Source organism: Rhinoraja longicauda, chromosome 5 (genome assembly GCF_053455715.1).
Source record: "Rhinoraja longicauda isolate Sanriku21f chromosome 5, sRhiLon1.1, whole genome shotgun sequence".
In the NCBI taxonomy this organism is placed as follows: domain Eukaryota; kingdom Metazoa; phylum Chordata; class Chondrichthyes; order Rajiformes; family Arhynchobatidae; genus Rhinoraja; species Rhinoraja longicauda.
This window is the reverse complement of record NC_135957.1, coordinates 44,654,773-44,669,769: the sequence shown is the minus strand read 5'-3', so window position 1 is coordinate 44,669,769 and position 14,997 is coordinate 44,654,773. Positions and strand designations below refer to the sequence as shown.

The following is a 14,997-nucleotide window of genomic DNA, read 5'->3' as shown; positions in this document are numbered from 1 at the left end:
TGGGACCCTTCTTTAGACTGATTGCAGGGGTAGGGGGTAAGAAAGCTAGAAAAGTGTTGGGCCAGTGCAAAGCATGGCAGTCACAGGCGAACACAGGCCTGTGTTCACCTGTGATTTGCCATGCTTTGTCCTGCCCCTCCACTCTCTCCACTAACTTTCCTTCTCTGCACCCCTGCAATCAGTCTGAAGAAGGATCCTGTCCCAAAATTCACTTATCCATGCTCTCCAGGGATGCTGCCTGATCTGTTTGAAGAAGGGTCTCGACCCGAAAAGAGTCTGAAGAAGGGTTTCGTCCCGAAAAGTCACTCATTCCTTCTCTCCAGAGATGCTGCACATCCCGCTGAGTTAGTCCAGCATTTTGTGTCTTATGCTGCCTGACCTGTGGAGTTACTCCAGCAATTTGTGTCTCCCCATGGTAAAGTAGCATTAGCAGTTCCTTGTTTCCACTTCTTTTTTCCATTTTCTCAATTATTACCATTCAATTTTAAAAACCTCTATTAATACCATTCACTTTTAAATATGTCCATTAAATTTCCCCTAAACATAGCACTTAGTCCATGGAAATTTATCCCTGATGTCTATCTCAAAATGTGTGATGCCGAAAAATGGAATCAGTTCTCCAGCCGAGGCTACAGTAGTAATTTATTAAGCTCAGCATTATTTCCTTACATCTGTTATATAAAATGCTGGTCTCCCATTTTATTTCTGTTTATAAACAGCTTATCTTTTTTTCCAACTCTTTTTAGCAACTGTGAGAAATAGTGAGATTCACTTTAAGATTACTTCTTAAACAGAACACAATGCTGAAAGTAAATGAGGGCTTTGGATTAATAGCACCCATCACCACAGCAAATTTAGAAGCAGGATCTATCACTCTATATCAATATCATCAAGGACAAATTAAACTCAACAAATAGAGATTTTACACAATTTTTCAGTTTGTCTGAATGTATAGGGAATAATCTTAACCCAAACATTTGATCAGGCAACCAAAATAATATATTAAGTGTTTTGGTCACCACTGACTAACTCTCTCTTGCCAGTAAGGTTAGATTAAAACATTCCATAGGTTGTTTGTGGTTCAAATAAATCAGTGAAAATTTTCATTAAACCTTGTGAAATTCAGTTCCCATATATAATTGGAAACAAATTATTCTAATGTAGAGTCAATATTCCAGGTTTACCAAAAAATAGAGAGATGGGATATAATGTGTTACCTGAAGAAGAAGCCTCTCATCCCCAATAATTGCTGCTTTATTCCAATCTATGATCTCTGAAAATGGCAACTCCCATCCATTACTCAGTAATACTGGGATACATGCAGCCTGAAACAAAGGATGTTGAAATCTACAATAATGTTCTTTAAAATATTAGCAATAAATAATCACAACAGATCTCGAAGATAGGACCAGTTAGTTTACTTCAAGCTTTATTGCATGGTTCAGTGACGGTCAGAATTATAAAGCTGTAAGGGAAATGGGCCAATGCTCAGGCCATGGAATTTTACTTTAAGCAATAATCATACATTTCCTGGAGCGCTTATTGTGCAAACATAAGAAGATTGAAGATACTAAGAACTGCAGAATACTGGAATCTTGATTAAAATATTAAGTGCTACAGGAACTCAGCAGGCCAGAGAGCATCTGTGGAGGGAATAGACAGATGACCTTCAGGTCTGGATCCTTCTTCAGACTTCAGAGGATTGACATTGATGTAAACGCATGATAGAAAGGGGAAGACATTCATGAATACCCTGCAAGCATCAAAGCCAAATAAGTAAAAGGGAAAGGAAAAGTGACTTATGATGGAGAGAAATTGGTAAGAAGAATGTTTGCGAAGATAGATAAAATAATAATGTGGGATTCAAAGGAAAAGTGCAGTGTAAAATATGCGAGGCATTATAAAAACTGCAAAGAACAGATAAAATGAATAGGGGCAGAAATGGTGCTTTGGATTCATTTCCCATTTTTCTTGAACTCATAGATGTCACCAAAAGGATCAAAAATCTATTGCCATTCCAATCTGTACAAGGTTGATCCAGAAGGTAAAGATGCACGGGATTAATAGTGACTTTGTTGTATGGATTCAGAACTGGCTTACTGATAGAATACAGAGGGTGGTGGTGGAAGGACAATATTCAGGCTGGGGGGCTGTGACCAGTGGATTTCCACAGGGATCTGTGCTGGGACCTCTGCTGCTTGGGGTAAATATAAATGACTTGAACATAAACATAGACGAGTTGATTAGTAAGATTAAAGATGGCATCAAGATTGCTGACTGTGAGGAAGGCCGTCAAGATATACAGTGGAATATAGATCAGCTACAGAAATTGGTGGAGAAATGGCAGATGGAGTTTAATTCGAGCAAGTGCGTGGTTGTACTTTGGGAGTTCATATGTGCAGAAAGATCTTGGGTTCCCTGTCCAAAACTCCAACTCAAGTAGATAGAGTGGTAAAGAAGGCACATATATGCTTGTCTTCATAGGTCATATAAGAGACAGGATGTCATTATGCAGCTTTTTCGACTTTGGTTAAGCCACATATGGTATATTGCATTGAGTTCTTGTCGCCCCATTACAATGAAGACATGGAGACTTTGGAGTGGGTGCAGAGGAGGTTTATTAGAATGTTCCTGGATTAGGAGGTATTAGCTACAGGGAGACGCTGGACAGACTTGTATTGTTTTCTCTGGGGGTTGCAGGAAGATCTGATAGAAGTATTTAAAATTATGAGAGGCATAGATAGCGTAGACAGTCAGAACTTTTTCCCAGGAGGGAAAAATCAGATACTAGAGGGCATAGGTTTAAGGTGAGAGGGGCAAAGTTTAAAGGAGATGTGCGGTGCAACTTTTTGTTTACACAGACGATCGTGAATGTCTAGAATGTGCTTCCAGGGTTGATGGTCAAGGCAGATACTTTATGATATTGGCATTTATGAAGCTTTTAGATGGGCACAAGGATATGCAGGGAATGGAGGGATATAGATTATGTGCAGATGGATAAGAGATGGCCTTGGCATCATGTTCGGCACGGACATTTTGGGCCACAGGCCCTGTTTTTGTGCTGTCCTAAGTGTTTAGAGGATGATGATGGAACTAAAATCCATAGGGAGAACTCTGACTCTAATTTAGAGCTAGAGTAAGTGTGGAACTAATAATACTGTAACATTATACATTAATTCTGTAAAAATATTTACAAATATTTACAATTAGAATAGAAGTATTTTGTTATATCTATTAAAAGAAAACAATTCAAGAGAACAGTTATTACCCCAATGTATTTCATGAAAAGCATGACATTTCAATATTAAAGTTTTAAAAGAATGTAAGATGTTGAGATGATTAATAAAATAATTTACAGAAAGCACCGGATAATGTTCCAGATTAAGGTATTAACTCTTGGAGTTGAGAAAACAATGGATAATAATTTTCCCAGAGAGGAAAAAAGATCAGGTAATAGTTAGTGATAATTAAATTGGAACAAATTGTATGGCTTGATTAAAAAAGCACTAACAACTCACCAATTTCATGGCCTATACTGCAGTAAGCATTTAAGAAAGGAAACAACTAAAATATCTTGATCTGAACATTAAAATAAAATAGAATTTCAGGTGTAAATTATTTGCAGAGTTACAGGCCAAACAGTGATTCATCCGTGTTAATTTAGCTGCAGTATTTGACGAAAAGGAAATTATAAAAATCCAATATGGAAATAAGCAAGCATAATTTAAGGATAGCAGAAAAGAAAATATTATTTTTTGATCTAAAGTGAGGGTCTAAACCAAGAAGAAAACTGTCAAGCTGCAGGATTTTTTTCTCATTCCCAGTTTACTTTAAATGCATATCTAATTGCGTGATGTTCTCCTCGCACTCAGGCCAACAAAATCCTCATTAAATAACAGCATTGGAAACAAACCTGTCATTCATTTTATAGCAGCTTGGGGGAATCTTGTTTGCAAAATTTACTTGTTTTGGTTTTGGCTTCCAAAGTAATTCACTGGACAAAGTGCTATAAGATAAATGATAAGGTACTTGAGAGAAGCAAATTTTTTTCCTCTTTCTACTATTCTGCATCTCAAACACGACTGTGTTTTCTTCTTTGAAAATGGTTATGATTTGTAACTGGTGGATTGCATTAACCATAATGTCATTAATTCTCTGAAACCTAATAAACTGCTCTATTACCCAGGAAAGATCAACTTTTGTTAATCTGTTTATTTAATGTTTCTATAATGGACCTGATATCAGTACTCTGACTCTAATTTAGAGCTAGAGTAAGTGTGGAACTGATAATACTGTAACACTATACATTAATTCTGTAAAAATAACTATACCATTGAGCATTAGGACACAAGATGATACTATTGTAATTTCACACACAGCAAGTTACAGAATATTTGCAACATAAAAGCCAAGAATGGCTCACGGGAAGAAAGTGCTGGCTCAGTTGCCTAGCTACTCTCTTATTTGAGGAACGATGAATGCTGTGAAGATGACAGAGCAAAGAAAAACATTTATTTTATATGTGGTGGGACTACACAAAATTTGCTAATGACCAGTTTGTTTTCTAGTCTATAGATGATCTAAAGGTAAAAATCTTTTTTTTAAACTGCACTATTATTTAATACTGGCCCCATTTATGAATCATGTCCATTTACTGGGACTTATGTCAGCTAGGAAATTGGAGAGGACGGTCCCTGCATCTTTCCCCCACCTGTAATCAGTACAAACGAAATACTGCACATTCAGTAACCAGACTCCGTGTAGTATAGGCTACTGAATAATTACTGAATGATAGGGAAAAAGTAATCGTTGCTAAATTTTTGATTAGTTAACTATATCACATATCATTTTTATGATATAAGATTATCATAAAAATATTACTTCCATCATATTTTTTCACCTTTGCTACTGCAATAATGTTTGCCAAAATTCTATTAAAACATATATTATATATATGATAGGTTGTTTTACATGTATTAATTATGATAACAAAACAATAACAATAACAAAAACAACAACGACAACTAATAATAATAATAATAATAATAATAATAATAATGTAACATTTGGCATGCACTCCAATATTTTCCAAAATATCTACACAAATTTATTATCACCTTATCAGGTGAAATATTCACTGAGCTCAATGGGAAAAATGAAAACTTTCTATCTGAGTCCGACAACTCAGAATAGGAATCTGTCCTAAACCCAGGAAAACCATGAATAGAATTAATTGTATAATGAGATGATTGTGCTACAATACTGAAGAACCGTGCCATCTGTTGCTTCTCAACTAACCTGAGGAGAGCAAAAGGGGGCATTGGGTGACGGGGTTACAAATGACAATGCATTTAAAATTTAGTATCCTAAATGGGATAATTTTAAAAGAATATTAATATAGCTTTAAGGTGCCACTATGAATAGCAATTAATCATTAACAAAGTCTTCCAAAGATCCAAATAGTACATTTGGAATCTCAAGATTAAAAAGATAACGTTAAGATTTACTGATTATGTAAAGGAAGACTAATAATTTCTAATAAGATTAAGCATTTGTGCTTCTCCATTACTTTACCTGAAGAGCCTCCAGAAATCGGAAAGAGCCTAGTCTCCTGCCTCTTGGGACGAGACAAAAGCTTGAATTATGAAGCAATTCTTGGTATTCAAATCTGTGGAGACAAAGTAAATAAATATTTTTAAATATTACATTGCAATGTAAAACATATTTGTAAAACATGAAGACCAAGTAGTAGTAGTTTCTGCTGCAGTATATTTGACTTAACATATATCATAACCAATATGGGAATCGTATTAATTCACATATAAACCAAAATGTGGGGTGAACTTTTCAATTAGGTCTACATTGTGAAATGAATAGTAATAAAACCAACCATCAAGTAAACAAGCAATGCAATAATTTCATTGGAAAGTGGGGGAAATAAAAGTCAGGGTTGTTATACAATATGTGTATATTCGGCTACTACTAATTTCCCCTGCTTTTGAAGGTGAAGGTTTTCCTAATTCAAGAGAAAGTTTAGATAAATACTGAAAAGGCAAAGTGTGGTAACCTAATTATTACATCTACCTCCTATTGCAAATGAGTAACGCAAGCTATTCTCAATTTTGGGTTTCATTTTTGTTTTCTTGGTGGATTACAGGTGTCAAATGCTTCAGTGCTGTCCAGTCATTTCCTGTCCATTTATTTCATGGGACCTTGATTGGATTTTCGATACAAATGGAAGGCAGATTTGATGTGTTTTGGGACAACAAATGCAAAAAATGTCAAATTGGGCAGATAGGAGGTCAAACGGTTTTTGTGGAGCCGGGAGTACTCCTGCTTTTCCTGGAATCATAAAAATCTTTTGATTGCACTGGACAAGCATTCAACTTTCTTTTTTTGGATCCAAAGATGCTTGATACGTGGAGAAAAAAAAGGAGGTATTTTACAACTTATACTTAACAGATTTCTTCTCAGAAATTAGAGCTCCGCAATCCTGAATGTAGTGCCTGTAGTTTCATATTTACATAGCTTCTGCCCACTTTGAGCTGACCATCCATTTAAAGATTTATTTTAAAGTATATTTACATTGATAAATCAGTGCACGAGATTATCATTTTGGTCAAATGTCCTGTTAAAGGGAGAGGCAGCCAGCGCAAGAGTTCCTTCATGCTATTTGTGCGTGGATCATTTCTTTCACATGTTTTTTTAATGAGACTGCGCTGACCAACAATCACCCGTACAGTAAAAACGTCACCCATTCCCTCTCTCCAGAGATGCTGCCTGTGCTGCTGAGTTACTCCAACATTTTGTATCTACCTTCGATTTAAACCAGCATCTGCAGTTCTTTCCTACACTAATTCTATCCTTCACACTAGGGACAATTTACAGAAGCTAATTAACCTACAAACTGGCATGTCTTTGGAATGTGGGAAGAAACAGGAACACCCAAAGAAAACCCACATATGCCCAAATGTATATTTAAAAATGCAAGTTTTGGTTTTTATACATGTAATCCGTAGTCAAAAATATGCCTGTAAACATGAAAATATTATGTTTTCTCTAGCATTATTGTTTAATTATCATCAAATGGTTTGGGTTCTTTAGGAAGGCAGTGTCATTCATAACATATTTTCTAATTCCCATAGGCATTATTAAAAAGAGCCCATTAAAATTGTGTGTGGTTCAAGGTGTGAAAAATGCAGTAGAGAGTTTGATGTCTTGTGAGTGAATGTAATTTTTGACTACTCTGCATATTTGGAAATTATCCATTGCAACGGTATTTTAAAAAGGTCCCAAAGACTGAAGTGACACAGTAGGTCAGGCAGAATCTCTGGCGAGTATGGATAGATGACGCTTCGGGTTGGGACCCTTCTTAAAACTGATGGTGGAGGGTGGGAGACACAACTGGGAAAAACCACAGCAGGTAATAGGTGAAAACAGGCAAAGGGGGGTTTTGATTGGGCAGATGATTGGAACAAAGGCCAGAGATTTAAACAGCAGGTGTGAGGCAAAAGGATTGTAGTGTTACAAATTGTGAAGCCAGAGGCAGGAATGTGGGTGAAGGGGGAGGCTAGGTGACGGTTCAGGTGGGGCCACAGGGGAGGGAGGTGGAGAAAGGGGGTGTGTGGGGGAGAAAGGGGAAGAGGATCTTGCTAAAGGTTTCCTAAAATTGTAGAATTTAATGTTCAAACCATTGGGTTGTAAGCTACCCAAGCAGAATATGAGGTGCTGTTACTCCAGTTTGCTTGTGGCCTCACTTTTAGTTTAGTTTAGTATTGTGATACACTCTAACAATGGAGGAGGCCCAGTATGGGAATGTGAGGGGGAGTTAAAATGGTTAGCAACTGGGAGATGCAGTAGGCCCTGACGAACTGAGCACGTGGCCGGCGAAATAGTCTGCATTTGTTCTTGACGATGTACAGGAGACAACATTGGGACACTGGATGCAGTAGATGAGGTTAGAGGAGATGCACATGAACATCTGTCTCACTTGGAAGGACTGCTGAGTCCCTAGATGGAAGCAACAGATAAATCTAGGGACAGGTGTTACAACTCCTGCGTTTGCAGGCCAAAGATTCATGAAGAGAGGGTGGGTTGAGCGGAAAGGGATGAGTGAAGCAAGGAGTTGCGGAAGGAGCGGTCTCTGCGGAAGGTGGAAACAGGTAAAGGTGGGAAGATGTGACTGTGGGATCACGTTGGAGGTGAAGGAAATGTCGCAGGATGACGTGTTGTGCAATTCAATATTATTCAACATGTTGGAAATATTATGTGTCACTATCTGGATTAGAAACCTGCACAATTCCATTTATTAAGAATATTATATATTATATAGAGGTATATAAAATCATGAGGAGTGGAGATAAGATCCAAATGTATGGTAACACCACATGTAAAATCTCTCTGGATTCTCCTTTACCTTATTGCCAAAACTATTTCCTGGACACATTTAACAAATTTTTCCTCACACAAGCCCTTTGCACCATGGCAGTCTCAGTCAATACGTAGAAAGTTGAAGTCACTAAAAATTACATTCCTTACTTTTCTTATCAATCTTACAGTTATCCACAATCTACCTACATATTTGTTTCTCAAATTCCCGTTGACTATTGGGGACCTATAATACAATCCCAATTAAAGTGATCAGCCCCTTCTTATTTCCAAGTTCCTCCCATATAGCTCGATCCCCCAAGAGTATCCTTTCAAAATACTACCATGATGGTCTCCCTAAACATCTTACCTCCACCCCTACCATGCTTGTGGCATCAGTATGTTGGAATATTGAGCTGCCAGTCTTACCCATCCCTCAACCAATGTTTCCATTATGGCTACTATATCCCAGTCCCATGTGCCAATCCATGCTGAGTACATACAATATGCAGGTACTCTTGCGTAAATAATTGCCATTCTTCATGCCTCTGCCTTTAAGTAAATTTTCCATGTTAGGGATGCTATGCATAATTTAACAAGCTTCAAATAAATATTGTGAACGATTCTGCAGAGATTGAATAGTTTACAGAAATTTTACAGGAAATCATGTAGCAAAGTAACTTTTGTCAAATAACATTCCTGAAAAATGGAGACTACACGAATCATGACAATATGCAAGTAGATTTCAGTAATAGTTCATAATTACTATGAAATACACATTTCAATTACTATGAAATACACATTTCAATCTCAGACATTTGCATCAAAAGAGTTCCAAATTTTAACGCATTGATAAAATAAAAATTGAAATGGCCGAATTGCATTTATTAAGATTTTGGTGAAATTGATGCAGCTGATATCGGCAAATTGGTCTTCATGATGAAAGGATCAAATATTAAGGAAACGTTTAAAAGAAGGATAAAAAGTGATAAATAGGCATTTGGACCATGATGGACACTAGAAATAGCACTGGCAAACTCATATTTTCCTGAATAGACTTAACAGACAGGCAGGTGAAGATCATCATTCAACCTTTGTTGAACTTATGATTCCTTTAAATTGTGTCCGTAGAGAAAAATCCCTTTGACTGAATAGGTTTGCAAAGTTAGTGTAGTTTAGTTTATATTAAAGATACAGCATGGAAATAGGCCCTTCGGCCCACCAACAATCATCCTGTGACACTAATTCTATCCTACTGTTAAAACCCGTTAGGTTAGAGCATTAATTGGAGCAATGAGCTTCAACATGGCATATTGGTGCCAAATCAGCACTGCATTGATGATCTGCCCAATCTGTCAAGCTTTAGATATGCATATACCAATGCCTTCACCGAATTAACATGCGGTGTGACTTGTGCCACAACATATGTGCGCAACAGATGCCATTTTAGGATGCAAACATTATTGTCACATCCAATAATAGACCACTGCAGCACTGAATTTAATACTCTGAGAGTTCTTATAAAAATATTCTAAATGAAACAGAAATGCCATAGCTACTTGTGATGCAAAATGAGTTCAGTCTTTCAACACTTAAGTTGAAGAAGCTTCTCAATTTCTAGTCGAGTGCCCTCTTCTTCATAATTTTGAAATATTATCAGCCCATTTACAATTTTACTTGAACAGTTGGTTACTGGTTCAGAGAGATCTTGCATTATCTGGGATCCTTGAATGATCATAAACTCTCTGCAGCTGAGTTCTACTCTCTGCAATTTTCAGTTTCCAGGCTTTGCCTCATCATCACCTTTCTTTTCTAGGTTTCTCCTCTCTAGTCCATCAGTCTGAAGAGGTGTCCTGACTCAAAATATTGTTAGTCTATTTGCATCCACAATGGCTGCCTAATCTGCAGATCTCCAAAACTGTATTTCTTACTGAAAAATAATTTGTTATGAGGTTGAGGCAAGGAAAGACAGCAAATAATTGTTACGAGATGTTTTTCAAAAAAATCCTAACCCTAACCCTAACCCTTCTGTTTACTTAAGTCTCACTTTCCTTCTATAAATCCAAGTTTCATTCAACATTTATTTATTTTTCTCTGTATGATTTGTCACTCACTCTTATTTAAAATTCCTTCTTAGTCTTTGCAGTTGTTTTTATGTTCCTTCAGCCTGATTAGTTGAAGAGATGCACAACTCTTATTCTGATAACTCTTTAAAATGCTACAAAGAGCAGAGATTTTAGCTGCAGGAACTGCGGTTGTTCTACTTGGAGCAAAGAAAATTGAGAGGAGAATTGTGTGAGGTCTACTTGATTATGACCGGTATAGATACAGCAAATACAGAGTTCCCACTGACATCTTTTTGTAAAGAAATTATCTTGAATCCACTACCTTTAAGGATGATGAAAAAAAGAGTCAATTGAGATTTTCAAGTTAACTGGGTAGGCACTCAGTCTACTTGTAAAGACTAATATGCAAGGCTATAGAGTATGAGTAGGTTAATGGAACTCACAGAATTGCTCTAAAAAAAATTTGACATGGACTTGATGGGCAAAATAACTTCTTTCTGGGATGCAGCAATTCTATGATTCCAAGACTTCAATCGCTATAATGGGATTAGCTTGCACTCACAGCAATTTATCGCCAAAACATTTAAAGAAATGCAGAGCCATTTGACAACCTAGTGAAATATGGGCCATCATGAAAATTTAATGCAGATTGCTGGCTTTCATAGCATTTTAGTTTTCAGCAAATGTACTACTTTTGATTAAAAAATACCATTATTTATAAATTGAATGAAGCTGCTGACTTTAACACTATTAACTTAGTTTAATTTAGTTTAATGATACAGCATAGAAACAGGCCCTTCGGCCCAACGAGTTCGTGCCGACCATCGATTCCCCGCACACTTCCACTATCCTACACACTAGAGACAAATTACAATTTTACCAAGCCAATTACCCTATAAATTTGTACATCTTTGGAGTGTGGGTGGAAACTGTAGCACAGGGTGTAAAACTATGTGGAAACGGGGAGAGTGTACAAACTCTGTACAGACAGGACCCGTAGTTAGGATCGAACCCGGGTCTCTGGGGCTGTAAGGCAGCAACTCTACTGCTGCACCACTGTGCTGCCACTATTACTTAATAGAATAACTAAAGGTAAAATATTCTGATTATGTCGATAACCTTCGCAAAACAGTAGTAGCCATTGCTTGCAACCAGTTCCACCACCCAATAACACTTCTGATACAGCCAATTGATTCAGATCAATCATGTGATCGGGGTGAAAGGTGCTCATACTCAAAATAATTTGATGGTGCAAGTTGGTTTCCAAACAATGTGAAACTTTAGCTTGAATCAACATTAAACTAAAACCCTGCATGAGAACGGAGAATAAAGTAAGCTTCACTCTTCCCAAACTGGCTTTTAACTCAGTTCTGCTTTCCTCTCTGTTGCCCATAACCCTCAAGTCCATTGACCAAAAATCTGTCTCGCTAAGCCATGAAAATATTCAGTGATTCATTCTCAGTTGCATTGGGTCAGAGTATTCTAAACAATATTGTTTAACTGAAACAGTACAGAAGTATTTGGCTGTCCTCATTAATGAAACACCAAGTTAGCATGCAAGTATAACTCGGAGGAAATTGTTTTCCATGTTCATTTTAACTGGATGACCACTGGTTCTGAGACAATGACCTCTTGTGCAATAATCCTCCTTGAAAAGAATTATCCCCTCAAAATTTATCCTGATGAATCTTCTCAAAATTGTGTACGTTTAAATCAGATTATTTCACAGCTTTCCCAATTCCATTAATTAAAGGCCCAACCTGCTCATCTACTCTTAAGATAACTCTTTCTCAGGAATTAAGCAATTTCCTGAACTGTCTATGTATCCTATATTGTTCTAGCAAGACTCCCTTATGTTTGTACAACATCCCTTTTGTAATAAAGGCTATCATTCCATTTGCCTTCCTCATTACTTGTACCTGTGTCTTAATTTATTGTTTCATTCACTAGAACATGTAGCGGTCTGGACCTCGAACAATGACGAGATAGAGTACAAGAAGAAGATAGAGAGCTCAGTAACGTTATCAAATCAACAACCTCTCATTCTATGTTAACAAGACGGAGGAGCTAGTTATTGACTTCAGGAAATGAGTAGAGTGTAGGCCCCAATCAGCATCAAGAGTGCTGAAGTGTAGAAGGTGAAGAGATTCAAGCTCCCTGGCATAAATATCACCAACAAATTGGCCTGTACTAATCATATTGAAGCTGTGTCCCAGAAAGCAACACTAACACCTTTATTTCCTTAGAAGACTAAAGAAATTTGGTGTATCTTCAATGACTCGTGCCATCTCTACAGGTGCACAGTAGAAAGCATCCTATCAGGATGCATCACAGCTAGGTTTGGCAACAGCTCTGCCCAAGACTGCAAGAATTTGCAGAGAGTTTTAGATATAGCCCAGTCCATCACACAAACCAATCATTCCCCCATCGACTCCATCTACACTTCACGCTGCCTCGGAAAAGCAGCCAACATAATGAAGGACATTTTCACCACAGTCATTCACTCATCTCCCCTCTCCTGTCATGCAGAAGATACAAAAGTTTAAAAGCAATAGATTTAAGAACAGGTTCTTCCACACAGTTATCAGACTGCTGGGCAATACTCCCATGAACTCAGGATTGTGTAATCTACTTCATTGCGGACTTTATTTTATAAAAAAATAATATATATGCATTTCCTCCATAAGTTTAATGAATGAATGAATGCATGAAAAAGTTTATTGGCCAAGTATGTACACATACATGGAATGTGCCTTGGTTCTCCGCTCGCAAGTAACAACACGAACATACAGTAAACAATTAAGAATAAAGCATAAAACATTAAAACATTAAGAATACAACATTAAGGTTTAAACATGTGAGTGAAATAAACCAGAGCAAAAAGAGACTACAGACTTTTGTTTATTGAGAAGAGCTACTACTTGCAGAAAAAAAGCTGTTTTTATGTCAGGCTGTAGCTGCTTTGACAGTCTGGAGTCACCTTCCAGAGGGAAGTGCTTGAAAGAGTTTGTGGCCAGGGTGAGGGGTTAGAGATGATCTTCCCTGCTCGCTTCCTGGCCCTTGCAGTGTACAGTTCGTCAATGGGGGGGGAAGGTTGCAGCCAACAACCTTCTCAGCAGATCGAACAATTCGTTGTAGTCTGCGGATGTCATGCTTGGTGGCTGAGCCAAACCAGATCATGATGGAGAAGGTGAGGACGGATTCTACGATGGCAGTATAGAATTGGACCATCATTGCCTGTGGCACATTGTCTTTCCTCAGCAGCTGCAGGAAGTACATCCTCCGTTGGGTCTTTTTGACTGTGGAGTCGATGGTGGCCCCCCATTTAAGGTTCCTGGAGATGATGGTTCCAAGGAACTTAAATGACTCCACAGATCTGACTGTGGTGTTGTTGATGGTGAGTGGGGGGAGGGGAGGGGGAGCTCTCCTAAAGTCTACAATCAGTTCCACTGTCTTAAGAGCATTGAGCTCCAGGTTGTTGCGATGGCACCAGGAAGCCGCCTGTGTCACTTCCTGTCTGTAGGCAGACTCCTCCCCATCCTGGATCAGTCCAATCAGGGTTGTGTCATCCGCAAATTTGAGAAGCTTGACAGAGGAGTCTGTGAAGGTGCAGTCGTTGGTGTAGAGAGAGTAAAGGAGAGGGGAGAGCACGCAACTTTGCGGTGCTCCTATGCTGAGGGTCTGCGGGTCCGTGATGTGCTTTCCCAGCCTCACATGCTGCTTCCTGTCTGTCAGGAATTGATGATTCACTGACAGAGGGGTTCAGGCACAGTCAACTGGGAGAGTTTGGAGTGTAGTAGCTTTGGCACAATGGTGTTAAATGCAGAGCTAATGCCCACAAACAAGATCCTTGCATAGGTTCCCTGGCAGTCTAGGTGCTGGAGGATGAAGTGCAGGCCTAGGTATACTGCATCATCCACCGATCCATTGGCCCTGTATGCAAACTAGAGAAGGTCCAGCAGGGGGTTTGTGATGTTTTTCAGCTGGGCCAGCGCATGTCTTTCAAAGATCTTCATGACTACAGAGGTCAGTGCGAGAGTAGTCATTAAGACCAGTGATCCTTGTCTTTTTGGGTACAGGGACAATAGTGGAGACTTTGAAGCAGGTAGGGACAGTACAGGTTTGCAGGGACTGGTTGAAAATGTCTGTGCTGGCTGGTGCCAGTTGTTCGGCACAGAGCTTGAGGGTAGAGGGGGAAACATTGCCCGGTCCTGGAGATTTCCAGCTTCTCTGTCTCCTGAATAGCCTCTCCACCTCCTCAATTTCTTATGCTATAACACTGTGACACTATATTCTGCTTTCTGATTTCTTTCTCTTTACACTGCCAGTAGTATTTTTGTATGGCTTGATTGTACACAAGTACAGTGAGATTTGACTGGATAACACGCAAAGTTTTTCACAGTATTTTGAGTATCAAAACCATTTGGAAGGAATTGGTATACATATAAATACGTCATCTTGCAGAAATATCTGTGGATAACTGGAACAAAATTGTGTGATCAAGATAGAATGTCCTCCAGGTTCTCATGATTCGGATAAGGGCAATGATGTACCTAATACAGCT

The 14,997-nt window shown here is 38.3% G+C and overlaps 1 protein-coding gene across 1 annotated transcript in view; it reads right to left on the bottom strand.

Moving 5' to 3' along the window:
• The window catches only part of LOC144593910 (exostosin-1-like), a 117,443-nt gene extending 105,803 nt beyond the window's left edge, over window positions 1-11,640 (bottom strand). The window contains exons 1-4 of the mRNA XM_078400042.1: window positions 11,508-11,640; window positions 10,674-10,755; window positions 5,575-5,668; window positions 1,218-1,325 (exon numbers count right to left, since the gene is read on the bottom strand). Coding sequence (XP_078256168.1) covers window positions 1,218-1,325; window positions 5,575-5,668; window positions 10,674-10,755; window positions 11,508-11,640 — 417 coding nt within the window. The remainder of the gene's footprint in view (window positions 1-1,217; window positions 1,326-5,574; window positions 5,669-10,673; window positions 10,756-11,507) is intronic.
• Window positions 11,641-14,997: the final 3,357 nt, after the last annotated feature.